Below are 14,015 nucleotides of genomic sequence, written 5' to 3'. Positions count from 1 at the left end.
GTGAAAAAAAGGTAATCAACCAACATTTTTCGTCATAGTTTTAGTCGACGAAATCAACACTGGGCTGTACTAACCTGTCTTGGTCTGCACTGCGGAAGCGGGGGAGGATCATGTGGCGGAAGCTGCTGGTGCGGTCCAGTTTGGGCTGACTTTTAGCCCTCTTGATGGAGCCCTTCAACCTTCTACTGAGGAAACTCTAGAACACGAAGGAGAAGAGGAGGACCAATGAGCAGTGGTGGACAGTAACTGAGTATATTTACTTGAGTACTCAAGTAAAAAAAGAAAAAAAATGTATCGGTGCTTATACTTGAGTATTTGTATTTTTGGATACTTATGACTTTTCACTCCCACTACATTTTAAAAACAAATATTACTTTTGACTCCACTACATTTCTAGGAAGGGAAAAGGTACATTATGAATTAATCACTTAAGCTCTGTTTCAAATGTTATGAAAATAGCCGATGTACAAGCTCACTTTTCACTATATACTATAGATATTCTATTGATTTTAATACAGCAATTTGATATTAAAAAGAAAATGTACTTTGTAATTTATTATTTTGAAAGTTGCTCAGTCAAATGTGTACTTGAGTTAAAGTACTGGAGTACTTGCTTGGTATTAAATAAAGTATTAAAGTATCCAATAATACAAATACTCAAGTAAAGTGCAGATACTCAAAGAATGTACTTGCCTTACTCAAGTAAATGTACTGTACTTAGTTACAGTCCGCCACTGAAAGTACGTGGCATGGAGAGGAGAGGAGGAAGTGGGTGAATGAACCCAGGGGGAAAAGATGGATTTGTGGGTTTTGTGATCATGATTAAATAAATAAATAAAAGATGCAAATGTCAGATGTGCATTTGTCCCAGAAAGAGTCGAAATTATAGAGACCACAAAAGACAGTGTGAAATGCAGTAGAAATTAACACAATAGTTAAATGGATAAATGAAAAGCAACCTGAGGAAAATTCTGTGAGCAGGCACACATGGAATGTGGTGCATGATGAAGGAAACCAATAAGATTTGTGTATTATAGTCCAACAAAAGGGTACGCCTACACACATCCGTTTATGAGTTTATGAATGCTGAAGTGTCATAAGGTGGCCAACAGTGGGCAGCGGTGTACCATAGTGTAGATAGATGATCTGCATTGTGGTAAAGTAATGGTTGTACAGTTTGTCCTATGTGGGGCTCCATACTTTGCATTTCAATGGGTGATCAGCAAATGAATGTTAAACCTAGATAGGACAGAATGGCTTTACAATGATATCGACAGCGGTTTAAGACAAGAACAATTGTAAATGGAATTGGTGGCATTTTTCTTTCAATTAAGAGTTGAAGGTGAGAATGAAAAACAAAAGCATTAGGAATCCTGCAGGTTTCTTAAAACAAAATTTCTAAATGGCAAAAGTTGCATTCACAGTCAATATGTAATGACCATTGATTGAATACTTTATTGGCTTAACCTCTGAGAAGAACATCAGAGCATTTACCAAGAAGATGCACTGCAAGAGCAATACATATCAGCATTGTTTAAACTTTAGTGGGTGAATCATGAGAGGGAAACGACACCCCGTCATTTGGAATGAGTCGAATGCCTTTGAAGCCTGTCTTGGGGATATGACTAAATACTTGGCTCCATCTGTTGGTTCTATGCTAATGGTCTGAATGACTAATGCTGGCTTGATTATCCAGTCTGTCTGACACTTTCAGTTTTAAAAAAGTATGCAACATCTAATCATAAAAGTCTGTAGCACGGTGAACCACACAAAACTGAGGTCACACAGGGGTTGGGAGAGGAACTCTGCTCCAGGAGGGCTTGTCACGTACCTCAACAGGGGGCAGTGGTGCGAACGCGATGTATGGTCCCGCCACTGGACTCGGAATGGCGGCCCTCCAGTCTCCTCCGCCCCAGTATGAGAAAGGGGGGAAGGAGGAGGAGACGGAGGAGGCGGTGGGCGAGTGACGGGGCAGGGGGAGGGACAGGGAGGGGGAGAGGGGCAACGAGCGGGCCAGCGGGGGCGTGCTGGGACCCTTCTTGGAGCCTCTGGGCAACCGGCATGGGATGCCCGGAGGGAGGGCCGGGCAAGGGGAGACGGTCAGGGGGAGTGCGGGAGAGAGGAGAGGCGGGGTTCTGCGCGAGCGGCGCCCGCAGGTGTGCTGCGGGGTTGAGGAGGGGAAGGGCGGGGCGAGGGACAAAGAGAGGGACGGGGGCAGCGAGCGGGGGCGGGGCCAGCGGGGGGGGTTACTCACGGATTGTCGGAAGGGTTGAGGGGGGGCGGCGGGAGGGACCTCCATGCTCGGCTGCTTGATCGCGGCGGCGATGCTCTTCCGCCGGGCGCGATGATCTATAAGAGAAGCAAGTCGACAGGTTGAGACACGCAGAACAACCGAGAAACAGAAAACAAAGATGCTGGAAACGTGTCGACGCTATTACTGTGGGTCAAGTAGATTGAGAAACTGTAGCAGAGAAAAGGCAAGGTATTTACAGAAATAAACAGACACAACAGTGGGCTGAACAACAGTGGTTTTGTTTATTTTGATTGATGGGAGCGCCTGGAAGAATGAAAGCCGGGAATGAAACAAGGTACGATCTAGATGGAGGTCAAAGGTGAGGACAGCTGGAAATCATAATATAGTCATGTGGGCTTACCTCCACCCCGTCAAGGGGAAATGAACAAAGGGGAATGCCATAAGTGGAGTTTGTGTGTGTGTGTGTGTGTGTGTGTGTGTGTGTGTGTGTGTGTGTGTGTGTGTGTGTGTGTGTGTGTGTGTGTGTGTGTGTGTGTGTGTGTGTGTGTGTGTGTGTGTGTGAGAGTGCGCGCGCGCGAGAGCGAGTGTGCTCACACGAGTGTGCCTGCGGTCGTGGGTGCATGCATGCGTGCGTGTGTGGCTCAGCTACTGGTGATAGAAACGCAAGGATAGATTTTATGCCGTGATGTCAGACAAAGCGAACATTAATAGTCTGCATGGAGTGCATGAACAGAGCAAAGGATGGATGGGTGGGGGGGGGGGGGGGGGGTTGCATGGATCAAGGGACGAGAGTGTAGTGAGCATTAAACAAAAACACTTATTGACTTCCGTCTGCGAGTCTGTGCCTAAAGCAGTGAATTATCCGGTAAGGGAATAAACCCTTCCATGAATGAGGGATACAGTGTAAAGGCCTGCAGGGCCTGGCTGGAGCAGCCCACACTTCAATCTCACCTCCGGTGCCCTGTAGGTCAACGATCACACTTGGTCGTTAAACCACTCTCACCAAGCCAAATTTCAATCGATTTTTGGGATATCATGTTGTCATACAGTTTCCAGACTAGAATGACAGCAACAGTGTGGACTGTGGAATATAATATTGTAACTTTTTTCTTTTCATTCCTTTCATGCCCTTTCCTCTTTTTATTGCCGCTACAGTAGCACCTCTGGGGGGAGATACATTATAACCCTGTTACATTTGTAGCTAAATATTCTGACTGTTATGTTCTCTCTCTTATTTTATTCTTCCTTGCTATCGCAGTGTGTCTACTTCTGGTTCTCTATCGCATTCATGTTAAGTCATCCCTCTCCATGCTCTCAATGTCTCTCTCTTTCTCTCTACCACTGTCTCTTTCTCTCTGCCAGCCTCTGATCAGACAGGTGCACTAATACTTAGGTGCACAGCGCTCCTCGCGCGCATGAACTGAGAGACGCACACACACAAACACACGCACACACCACACCACACCACACACCACACACACACACACACACACACACACACACACACACACACACACACACACACACACACACACACACACACACACACACACACACACACACACCTCCTCTCCCACATAGTTATTTTCCATAATTTAAATAGTACATCTATCCTTCTACCTCTCCTCAGTGAACTTCAGCCCCTCATTTTCTCTCTCTCTCGCGCTTTCTTTCTAAATTCACAGTTTCAAAATTAAAGTGAGAAGAGAACATGCAGGGAACAAACTGTGTACTGTACTGTAGCTGTATTTGTCACATACCCAGTCTTTTTGTTACCCTTGGTGAATGGAGTGATGAAAGGACAGAAAGGATGAGAAGCTGTATCAGACAACAACATCAGCCGTAGGGCAGATATGGTAGTAGCTGCAGTGGTGGACATAGTAATGAAGTACATTTACTTGAGTACTGTACTTAAGTACATTATTTGAGTATCTGTACTTTGGTATTTGTAATTTTGGATACTTCTGACTTTCACTCCAGTACATTTCAAAGACAAATATTGTGTTTTTATATTTCTGGGAAGGGAAAAAATACATTATGAATTAACCACTTAAGCCATATTTCAAACAGTGAAAAATGTGTGAGATTGTAGATCTGCTATTTTCACTTTTATACTATCTATGTGTCTGGGTAGCTCAGTCGGTAAAGCACTCACATTTTGGCCTCAAGGTCATGGGTTCGATCCCGGGCACCGCCAACTCAGTGTATGAGTAACACGGCTTGGGTGCGGCAAGTCGTGCGGTAAGTACTGCGAGCTGTATAGGCGTTGAGCTCCACCTCAGCAATCCATCTCCCAGTCTAGCGCATTGAGAAACAGGGATAGACTCCTGCTCTCTAGCTGATACCGACAATAAGCCTCTCAGACCTACTTACTTACTTATATTTTTTTACATTTCTATAAAATCTTTACAAGTACAAATTTGACAGAGCAACTGTCACTTGTAGTTGAGTAATATTTGACCAGGAGTATCTATACCAGTGGTTCTCTAAGTGGGGTCCAGGGGGTCTCAGGGTTGTCACGTTCAACCCAGATTTGGCTCTAACAAGGGATCAAATTTGTTCTACTGCTATGCCACAAAAATGTGGAATGCACTACCAACAGTCATAAAAAATGTGAATCCTTACTCTCCTTCAAAACCGTTTTAAAAGAGCACTTACAGGTGGCTCCAATTCGGAACTGGAACCGTGTAAAAAGTCAAAGCCATACTTTGACTCAAGTAATGGGGGTTGAGTATTATGTCCACCACGGCTAACGTGCCACTACGTGCTGAACTGTCACTGTGATCCACCTTGCTGTGGAGGGAACACTCCATTAACCAGAACACAGGATCTAAAACAAAGAACATAAAAACGGCTAATAACTTTCAACAGTTCACAGAATGGCTGCGTATCAACAAGGGTGAGGCCCTACCAGCAGCACCTGCTGTGTTATCAGCCAACTCCCTTCCCACACGGTCTGGAAATCCCAGCAGGACTACCAGGGCAGTTCCGACAGTAATCTACTGTATGTATGTATGTATGTATGTGTGTATGTATGTATGTATGTATGTATGTATGTATGTATGTATGTATGTATGTATGTATGTATGTATGTATGTATGTATGTATGTATGTATGTATGTATGTATGTATGTACTGTGTGTATGTATGTATGTATGTATTGTATTGTATTTCTGTTATGACACCTGAAAGTGTTGATCAAATACTATTTTCTTTTTCGTGAATAAATAAGGCTATGAAATTATTAAATGCCCAGGTGATAACTTACAGTATATTTATAACTACTAGGTATATGGGGGGGTATATAAAATTATCAAGATATTTTTGTGTCATAGGAATGTATTATTTATCCTATGTTCTATCCAATAATAGGCTGTGCGGCCTCATCCTTTATCCAATAATAGGGGCATACACTGTAAGTAGTTAAAGGGACACTATCATGATGTTCACCATTATCTTGTTGTAGGGCGAAAGTCCCATTAGCAGCCATAAAACTGAAATTATTTTGTGCTGAAATGTTTAATCTGATACTCTGTTTGCCATGTCACAGGTGTAAAATCTGCAAATGTGAAAATTATGACAATTACAACACTTCCTTTTTTTTGCCATTGCCCTCAGTGGCCATGGCTTTGTCCCTTTTCACTGTGTCAAAAGATAAATAGAGGTCTTGACTACACTGATCATGTGACGGCGGCCATAGACTGTATGGGGGAGCCAAGCGTGACAGTTTTTTTTAGGGGGTTCAGGGTACACAACACTGGATATACACACTCTAACCGATTTTTAGGTGACTGACTGCTATTCCTTATAAAGTCTTAATCACCGGCAATTAACAGGAGCCACATGCCTGGGAGCTGGGAGCACCAGAGTTCACATTATCATTATACAGTGCGTCATAACCACAACCACCGCAATTTATCCCTCTGAACAGCAACATCTAGATGTCCTTCAGAAAGTAATATTTCCCAAACTACAGTAATTAGCTTTGCCTCCTCCAGAGAAGGCAGATTGTAGAAAGAAGGTAAAAGGAGATTTAGGAGATTCTGCTGCCATAACCATCCTAAGGTGAGACCGGTCCAGTGGATAAAGCTATAGACCATTGGTTCTCAAAGTGGGGTCCGGAGACCGCCAGGGGTCCTTGGGAGGTTACCGGGGGGTCCCCAGCAAAATTAGTTAATAAAGCAGGGGTCAATTTACAATCATTTTAACCCCTTTATCCGTATTTTATACTTTGGCTATTCAAAACAAGACCAGGAGACCTGGTTCTGCCAGACCCAGAATAAATTCCTAGTACTTTATAAGGACTTCGTATGACGGACTTCGTATTACGTGTCAGCCTGTGTCCCTTTTATGCCCATGTATGGAGAAGAAAGGGTCCCTTTTATACAGCCGGTCTTTTTCGCCCATGTATGGACGAAAGGGGGCAGAGCCTCATGTAGGCCGACCCTCTGGGTCTGGCAAATAGCAGATATACAAGCTCATAGCACGGCACAGAGTGCACATTTTGAACACAAATCTTTGCTGCTAGGGGTCCCTGGCACAACATATTTTCAGGTGGGGGTCCGCGGCCACATACATATCAATTTGGGGGTCCTTGACATGAAAAAGTTATAGATACAGCTATAGACCATGGGCCTTTACAACATAAGCAGACAGTCTGTGAATTGACTCACTGCTCCGACCCTTAGGGTGAAAAGAATGTGTATATATTGGTCCCATTTTTGCCAATTTAGATTCATAAACTTCAGAGAGTCTTTGCATTCTATTCTCATGATGTGTTTGGCTTTATAATATGGCACAATGCCTCATTGATGCTATTTGATTACAATCACGTTTGCCACCACGATGTACTGTACTGTATGTGATTAAATACTATGAATATCCACAGCTGAACTTTTGGCATATTATAGCCTTTTCTACTCTACATAATCCAAATTAAGTGATTGGATTAAGTGATCGAGTGATAATAAAAAAAAAACTTTTTAAATGTGTAGACTATCAATCAGCACGCTATCTTGAATACTTTGCCTTTTCCTTTCCTTTCCTGAGAAGGCTCTGATCTTTTGGTGTGTGCAACAGGATGCTACAGATGTTCTACCAGTCTGTTATGGCCAGTGTTCTCAACCTAAACAGGCTGGTGAGGAAGACGTTCTCCGTCGTGGGAACCTCACTGGAGGGGGTGGCGGCTTAATAGTGATGTGTGAGCCGAGTCTGACTCGTAGCCCCCCGCGGGTTTGCGGGTTGCAGGACGGGCTGGGTAGTTGATTTATATTAATTTTTGCGGGACGGGTTGGGGCGGGTTGGGCTCCCGTGCGGGACGGACGGGCGGGCTATGAAAAAACCTGACCCGCGCATCACTAGAGCTTAAGGTACGTATAGCGAGGAAGCTGGATGCCATCATGGAGAACCCCTCCCACCCCTCCACCTGTAGATATAGTGGGGCATCTGAGCAGGAGAGGAAGATCAAGATTCACACCCGGGTTGGAGCTGTATGAGACTTGGGCATGTCCTTTGTGCCAGTAGCTATGAGGATTTACAACAAGACACACAATGGTCGCTCTGCCAGGTCGACTGTAACATAACTTGGAATAATAGATGTATCAAGGGCTCTAATGACACTTTTAGGGTATGGTTATTGTACTGATTACACTGTGAACACTGTCACTTTTCTTTCGCATTGCACTAATTGAAATGGGACACTTTATTTGATTGGCATTGCACTGATTGTAATGGACACTTTATTTGTTTTGGGGCAGGCTGTGGTGAGGACACTGTTACCTTGTGTTGTTGTTGTTGTTGTTTTTCTGCATAGTGCAGAATACAGTTGTTGCATAAGTGTGTACTATTATATGTATACTGTATATACATATAATATATATATACATATATACAATGCTTCTTATTGTTTTCTTGCCTTTGTATTGCTGTATACAACAGAACTTTCCTTACTCTGTACCTGTAACTCTGTAACTCTTAACTGCTGTGCGGCCTCTGGGCGACTGAAATTCCCCCACGGGATCAATAAAGGTATCTATCTATCTATCTATAGTATCTATCTATCTATCTATCTATCTATCTATCTATCTATCTATCTATCTATCTATCTATACTCTATCTATCTATACTCTATCTATCTATCTATCTATCTATCTATCTACAGTATCTATCTATCTTTAGCTGTTCCACATCCAATCGCCGTCTGGCCACAGCAGGGAAAATGAAAGAAACAGACAGGACTAAAGGCTCAAGTTGTCAGTTTTTCCAGCATTCTTTCACAGACAAGGCTTTTAATTTTACACACATTTTCAGACATTAAGCAGTACTTCCCACTACTAATTTGAGTGTGTCACTGTTCATCTTTACATAACAATAATTTAGATTACTTTTACTTGACTTCTGCTTACCGTGCCCCAGGATATTACTGAGCGAACAATAATCAAGAATAAAGAGAATTGGCCTGGGCCGTAGTGTGGCGGTCCAGGCACCCTAGGCTGCAATGCCAGCCTACTTTCCCTATCCCTCTCTAAATAAAGGCATAAAATGAAAATAAACTAGAAAAAGTGCTCCTCGGAGCACAGGTCTCCGCCAGGTCAGGTAGGTTATTTTGGCCTCCTGGTGGCGCTATAATAGACCAATGTGAAAAGGGTGCCATTTATTCCTAGGCCGTGCACGGCAATCGTACACTGCATGCATGATTTGAGGCATTTTGTTCTAAAAATGTGTTTTGCTAAATTTGACCTGCTGGTGGCGCTATAACAGGCCAATGTTAACACATCCACCGCCAAGGGCTAATCTCATAATGTACTCACCAGTGCCAAGGTTTTATTGTTGTTTTTTGTTTTTTTCAGGTCGCCATAGGCCCCGTTAAAATCCTTTAGATTGCACGATCCACTGTTTGTAAACAACGAGCACATGTCCTGGTGTCTACTCGTCAAGACCGCGTGTCAAACGGAGCCGCCATGTTTGAGTTCTGACCGTTTATGTTAACATGGGAAATGCGAGGATGAAAAACTACATAGGTTTTACAGGGCTTTTTGTGTACGACTTAGAATGGAGGCCGACGGGAAACAAAAAACGGGATCGCACTTCCGGTCGACTTCGGGTGGTGTTACACTGAAAATGGTCCCCCTAGAAAATAGAAAAAAAAAACACCCGGACCGTAGGACTACGGTTTCGGTGCTTAACAGTTGGATTTAACGGACCGTAGGACTACGTTCTTGGCGGTGGATGTGTTAAAAGGATGGCATTTGTTCCTCAACGTAGTGCAAATGTGCATTCAAAGTTTCACCGCAATCGGACGCTGCGTTCATGATTTGCGTCATTTTGTTCAAAACGGGCAACGCCAGCAAACATTACATGTCAATGTTAGCCAATCAGGATGGAATATGAAAAATCAAACAGATCAAACTTGATCACATGACTATAGAGATCATGTGTACCGATTTGCATGAAATTTGGATCAAATCTGAAGGCTTAATATCCAAAAATGTGTTTTACATAAGTCTGCCTCCTGGTGGCGCTATAAAAGGCAAATGCAGGGCAAAGGTTTTTCCTTGGCCTCTAGAGAGTGTGCATACAAAGTTTTACACTGACCGGTGCAGTTATAGGTAAAAACACTAATCGGCCTGTTAGAGCGCCACCATGAGGCTGATTTGAACATTTTCAAATGGCATTTCTTCCTCGGCCTAATGGGAATGTGTGTGCAAAATTTTACGGACATTGCATGCTGTGTTTATGATGTGAGGCATTTTGTTCGAAACGGAGTACTCATGCAAACTTTGAAAGCCATTTTTTTCCAATCAGGATGGAATATGAAAAATCTGAAATGAGCCGTTTCTTTTAATGACTATAGAGATACTGTGTACCGATTTGCGGGATTTTTGGCCCAAATCTGTAGGAGTACTGTCCAAAAATGTGTTTTGCACAAATCGGCCTCCTGGTGGCGCTATAAAAGGCCCATGTGATTTTTTTTAGCAGAGGTTCTGCTCTGGCATCCAGGGAGTGTGTGTGCACAGTTTCGCTGCGATCAAGCCAACGGTGCCAGAGATTAGCTGTACACAAAATGACAGAATGACACACACACACACACGGACGGACGGACAGGGGGTAAAACATACTCTCTCGCCATGCCTTTCGGCCTGGCGGAGACAATAAATAAAGAGGTACAAGGTCAGAAGAGAGAGAGAGAGAGAGAGAGAGAGAGAGAGAGAGAGAGAGAGAGAGAGAGAGAGAGAGATCATGATTCAGTAAATTGGGGTTTGAACCAGGGACCTACAGTGTAAAGGATAATTCCTTTAACAGGGACCTACAGTGTAAAGGATAAGGATAATTCCTTTAACAGGTCCGTTCATGAAAGTCCTTGCAGTCTTGTTTCCAATGAGGGCCTGTGAGCAATTAGGGGTTAAGAGTCTTGCTCAGGGACAAATGTCATGTCATCGACACATTTGCTGGCCTGGAATCGTACCTGGGGCAGCCAGGACCTCTGGCTCGCTAGGCGGTCTCACTAACCACTCAGCTATGGCCGCAGTACTGACTGAGCCATTGTGGTAAGTTATCATACAGCATGGGTTGCTTATTATATACATACAAGCTCATAACGCGTCACATTGTAGATCGGCTGTATGTGGTTACTGTAGGTGTTGTATTAATAATTACATCTGCAAAGTAACAAGTAACTAAAGCTGTCATATGCTGTAATTGTAGTAGAGTAGAGTAGTAAAGTAAAAGTACCTAAAAATTGTACTTTGCATGTGACAGGTGTGATTGGTGATGAGTGAGAGGGGTGGATCCAATCCATGGGAATAGGGGGAATTCCAAATGATGATCACCTCAACACATTGTTGGGGACAGGGATCGAACCAGCGACGTATGGATTCACAGGCTGCCTCTCTTCTCATTGAGCTAGAGATATGGTGTCTGTTGATATCTATAGGTTTTTCCGTCTGTTATGAACCAAGCCTCTGTTTCGCTAACTACTCTAGATCACTGGTTCACAAAACATTTACCAATAAATATTTTTTTTTGTCTCCTCGGAATGGAAACTAGTGAAAATAGTCGATCTACAAGCTCACAATGCGTTGCTATCTAAAAAGGTGTGAGATTGTAGATCGGCTATTTTCACAAGAAAGTATGTCATACATAAAAAATCACACCCAGTGTGAAGTGGGCGGTGTGGTCATCATAGTGATGGAAGCTCACTTCCAAAAAATATGGATTTTTTGAAGTGCATAATCCTATTTATAGGTTATTAATGTCATCATGTGTCTCGCTAGCCAGTCACAGTGCTGAATAGAGTCAGCCAATAGAGTCAGCCAATCACAGTACAGCTAGGGGTGTACTAATGAGCCAATCACAATACAGCTAATGAGGTGTCCCAACCCCACTTAAACACTAATGAAAAGTATAGCGCCATATCAGGTCCTCTCAAATTTTTGGTGACTGGATCCCTGACTAGAATGATTAACTGTATAGATGACGTCAGTTAACTATTCTACATAATGACACCATCGCACAATGACATCACAGAATTGTCATCACAAAAGGACAATTGGTTCTTTAAAATGGATTTTCCAATAAACCAAACATCATTTGGCAACTTGTACCAATGCATTGACCTGCCTTCAAACAACCGCTGCTGATTAGTTGCGCTGATTCACAGTGGTGCTGGTGTGTGAAATGCTTCACTGGACAGTACATTTGAAAGGAGCAAATAAGAGGTACCGCCATGCTGCTGTGGTAGTCGGGAACCAGGTGTACTCATTCGGAAAGGCATTCGGAAAGGACGTGAACATAAACATCACGGATCACATTGATGTGCACGTCTTCAACACAGTGCCTTTAAGCTGGATGAAGTTGCCCCAAGTGACAACCGGAAGAGGAGAACGTCCCCTTGAGGTTCCCCCCAAGTGCTGCGGCCACACAGCTGTGCTGGTAGAAGATATCATCTACATCTGGGGAGGGGATTCTTACTGCAACGTGCTTTATGCATTTGATGTCCACACCCACAGATGGTTCAAGCCCCAGATTTCTGGGTCTGCTCCAGAGGAGAGGATCCACCATTCAGCCTGTGTTTTGGAGAAGGTCATGTATATCCATGGAGGATTAACCCAGCTGAGTGTACGCACTAATGACATCTACAAGTTGGTCACCACCACAATGGTCTGGTCCTTAATTAACGCCAGAGGCTCTCCAGCACCTGCTTCATCAAGTCACTCTGCCACCATCATTGGGACAAAGATGTTTGTATGTGGCGGCCTGGGACACCAGGACAACATCAGAGTGTTTGATACAGAGACCAACTGCTGGCTGAGCACACCTTCTGCACAGCTTCTTCCAGGAGAACGTTGGGGTCATTCAGCCTTTGCCTTCAATGGAGAGCTGTACATATTTGGTGGCCGGACCTTCAATGATGTGTGGAAATTCAATCCTGAGACGTTCTCCTGGAAGAAGGTTGATCCCAAGGGGAAAGGCCCAAGTATCATGTCTTGGATGGGTAGTTGCATGGTGGGAGATCATTTTATCGTCTTTGGAGGATGGGACACACCTGATGACCTCTACATCTTAGACTTAAGTCCTACACTGAAGACATTATGCAAGCTATCAGTCATTCAGTATGGTCTGGAGCAGTCTGAACTCCCACACGACATCAGGTGGGAACTGGCAACCATGAACTGCCAACAACAGAAATAAACACAAAACAGACAAACAGACAAAGAGACAAATCAGTATCACTGCTGGTGCGTTCTTCACTAAACTAATGCAGGACCCACCATTCACAGGTGATGACGTCATCCATATGACATCACTCATCTCCATATGAGTTCACACAAGTCATAGGCATGAGCCATGACTTTTGCAACGTTTGTACTGATATTGTCATCATGCAATGTCAATGTATGATTCTGTGCTCCATACCCGAGTTAAATAAATGACCATGACTTTTTCTTAATGGCGTGGCTGTGTTGGAGGCTAGCCGTCTATAAGAGGGTCTGTCTGTCTGTCTGTCTGTTAGTTTATTTCCGGAGCTAATCTCTCAAACCACTGGAACAAACAGTGCAAAGTTCCCAGTAGGCCAAAGAAGTACCTCAACTTTTTTTTTTACTTAAAAAAGAGTAAAAGTAGCAACACCACAATGCAAAAATAATATCTGTTACACATTTGACTTGAGTACAAGTGCAAAAGTGTTCATTCATCAAAATGAATTTAAAGTACCAAACGTAAAAGTACTCATGCAGAATGAACAGTGTGAAAGTAATGTGTTACTGTAACAAAACTATGTTTTGCGGTAACTAGTTTTTTTTTTTACATTCTCTCTCTGATAATAGTAAATAGAAAAAAGTGCCCAGCGGCCGTTTGGCCCTATCCCACATGAGCTAATCTAACTGGTTAGAATGGAGACAGACCAGTAACTAATCTAACTGGTTATAAATGGCACCGCCCCCTGAAGAAGGGCCAATAATAAGGTGAATAATGGAGACAGACGGACCAGTAACTAATATAACTGGTTGTAAATGGAGATTGTAGTTGGCAAGCAGACAGACCAGTAAACTATTCTAATGGAGACAGAAAGACCAGTAACTTTTTTTTTTAAATTTTTATTATTATTTTTATCCCACGATTTTGCAACCCCAGTCTTTTTTTCACCCGGAGCCAATTGTCTTAAGTAATCCTGGGCGCTACACTCCCTCTGCCAGCCTCGGGAGAGCCCAGAGCCGAGCTCATGCCTCCTTCAATGCATGAGAGCTAACACGCCTTCTTATCA

The 14,015-nt window shown here is 43.4% G+C and overlaps 1 protein-coding gene across 1 annotated transcript in view; it reads right to left on the bottom strand.

The window, feature by feature from the left end:
• syngap1b (synaptic Ras GTPase activating protein 1b) overlaps positions 1-14,015 on the bottom strand; it is a 168,931-nt gene that overhangs the window by 42,984 nt on the left and 111,932 nt on the right. Inside the window, exons 5-6 of the mRNA XM_080426138.1 lie at positions 2,255-2,349; positions 75-196 (exon numbers count right to left, since the gene is read on the bottom strand). Of these exons, the coding sequence (XP_080282264.1) occupies positions 75-196; positions 2,255-2,349 (217 nt within the window). The remainder of the gene's footprint in view (positions 1-74; positions 197-2,254; positions 2,350-14,015) is intronic.

Source organism: Gymnoscopelus braueri (genome assembly GCF_963280865.1).
Source record: "Gymnoscopelus braueri genome assembly, chromosome: 4".
NCBI classification, from domain to species: domain Eukaryota; kingdom Metazoa; phylum Chordata; class Actinopteri; order Myctophiformes; family Myctophidae; genus Gymnoscopelus; species Gymnoscopelus braueri.
This window is presented reverse-complemented; position numbering and strand designations above follow the sequence as displayed.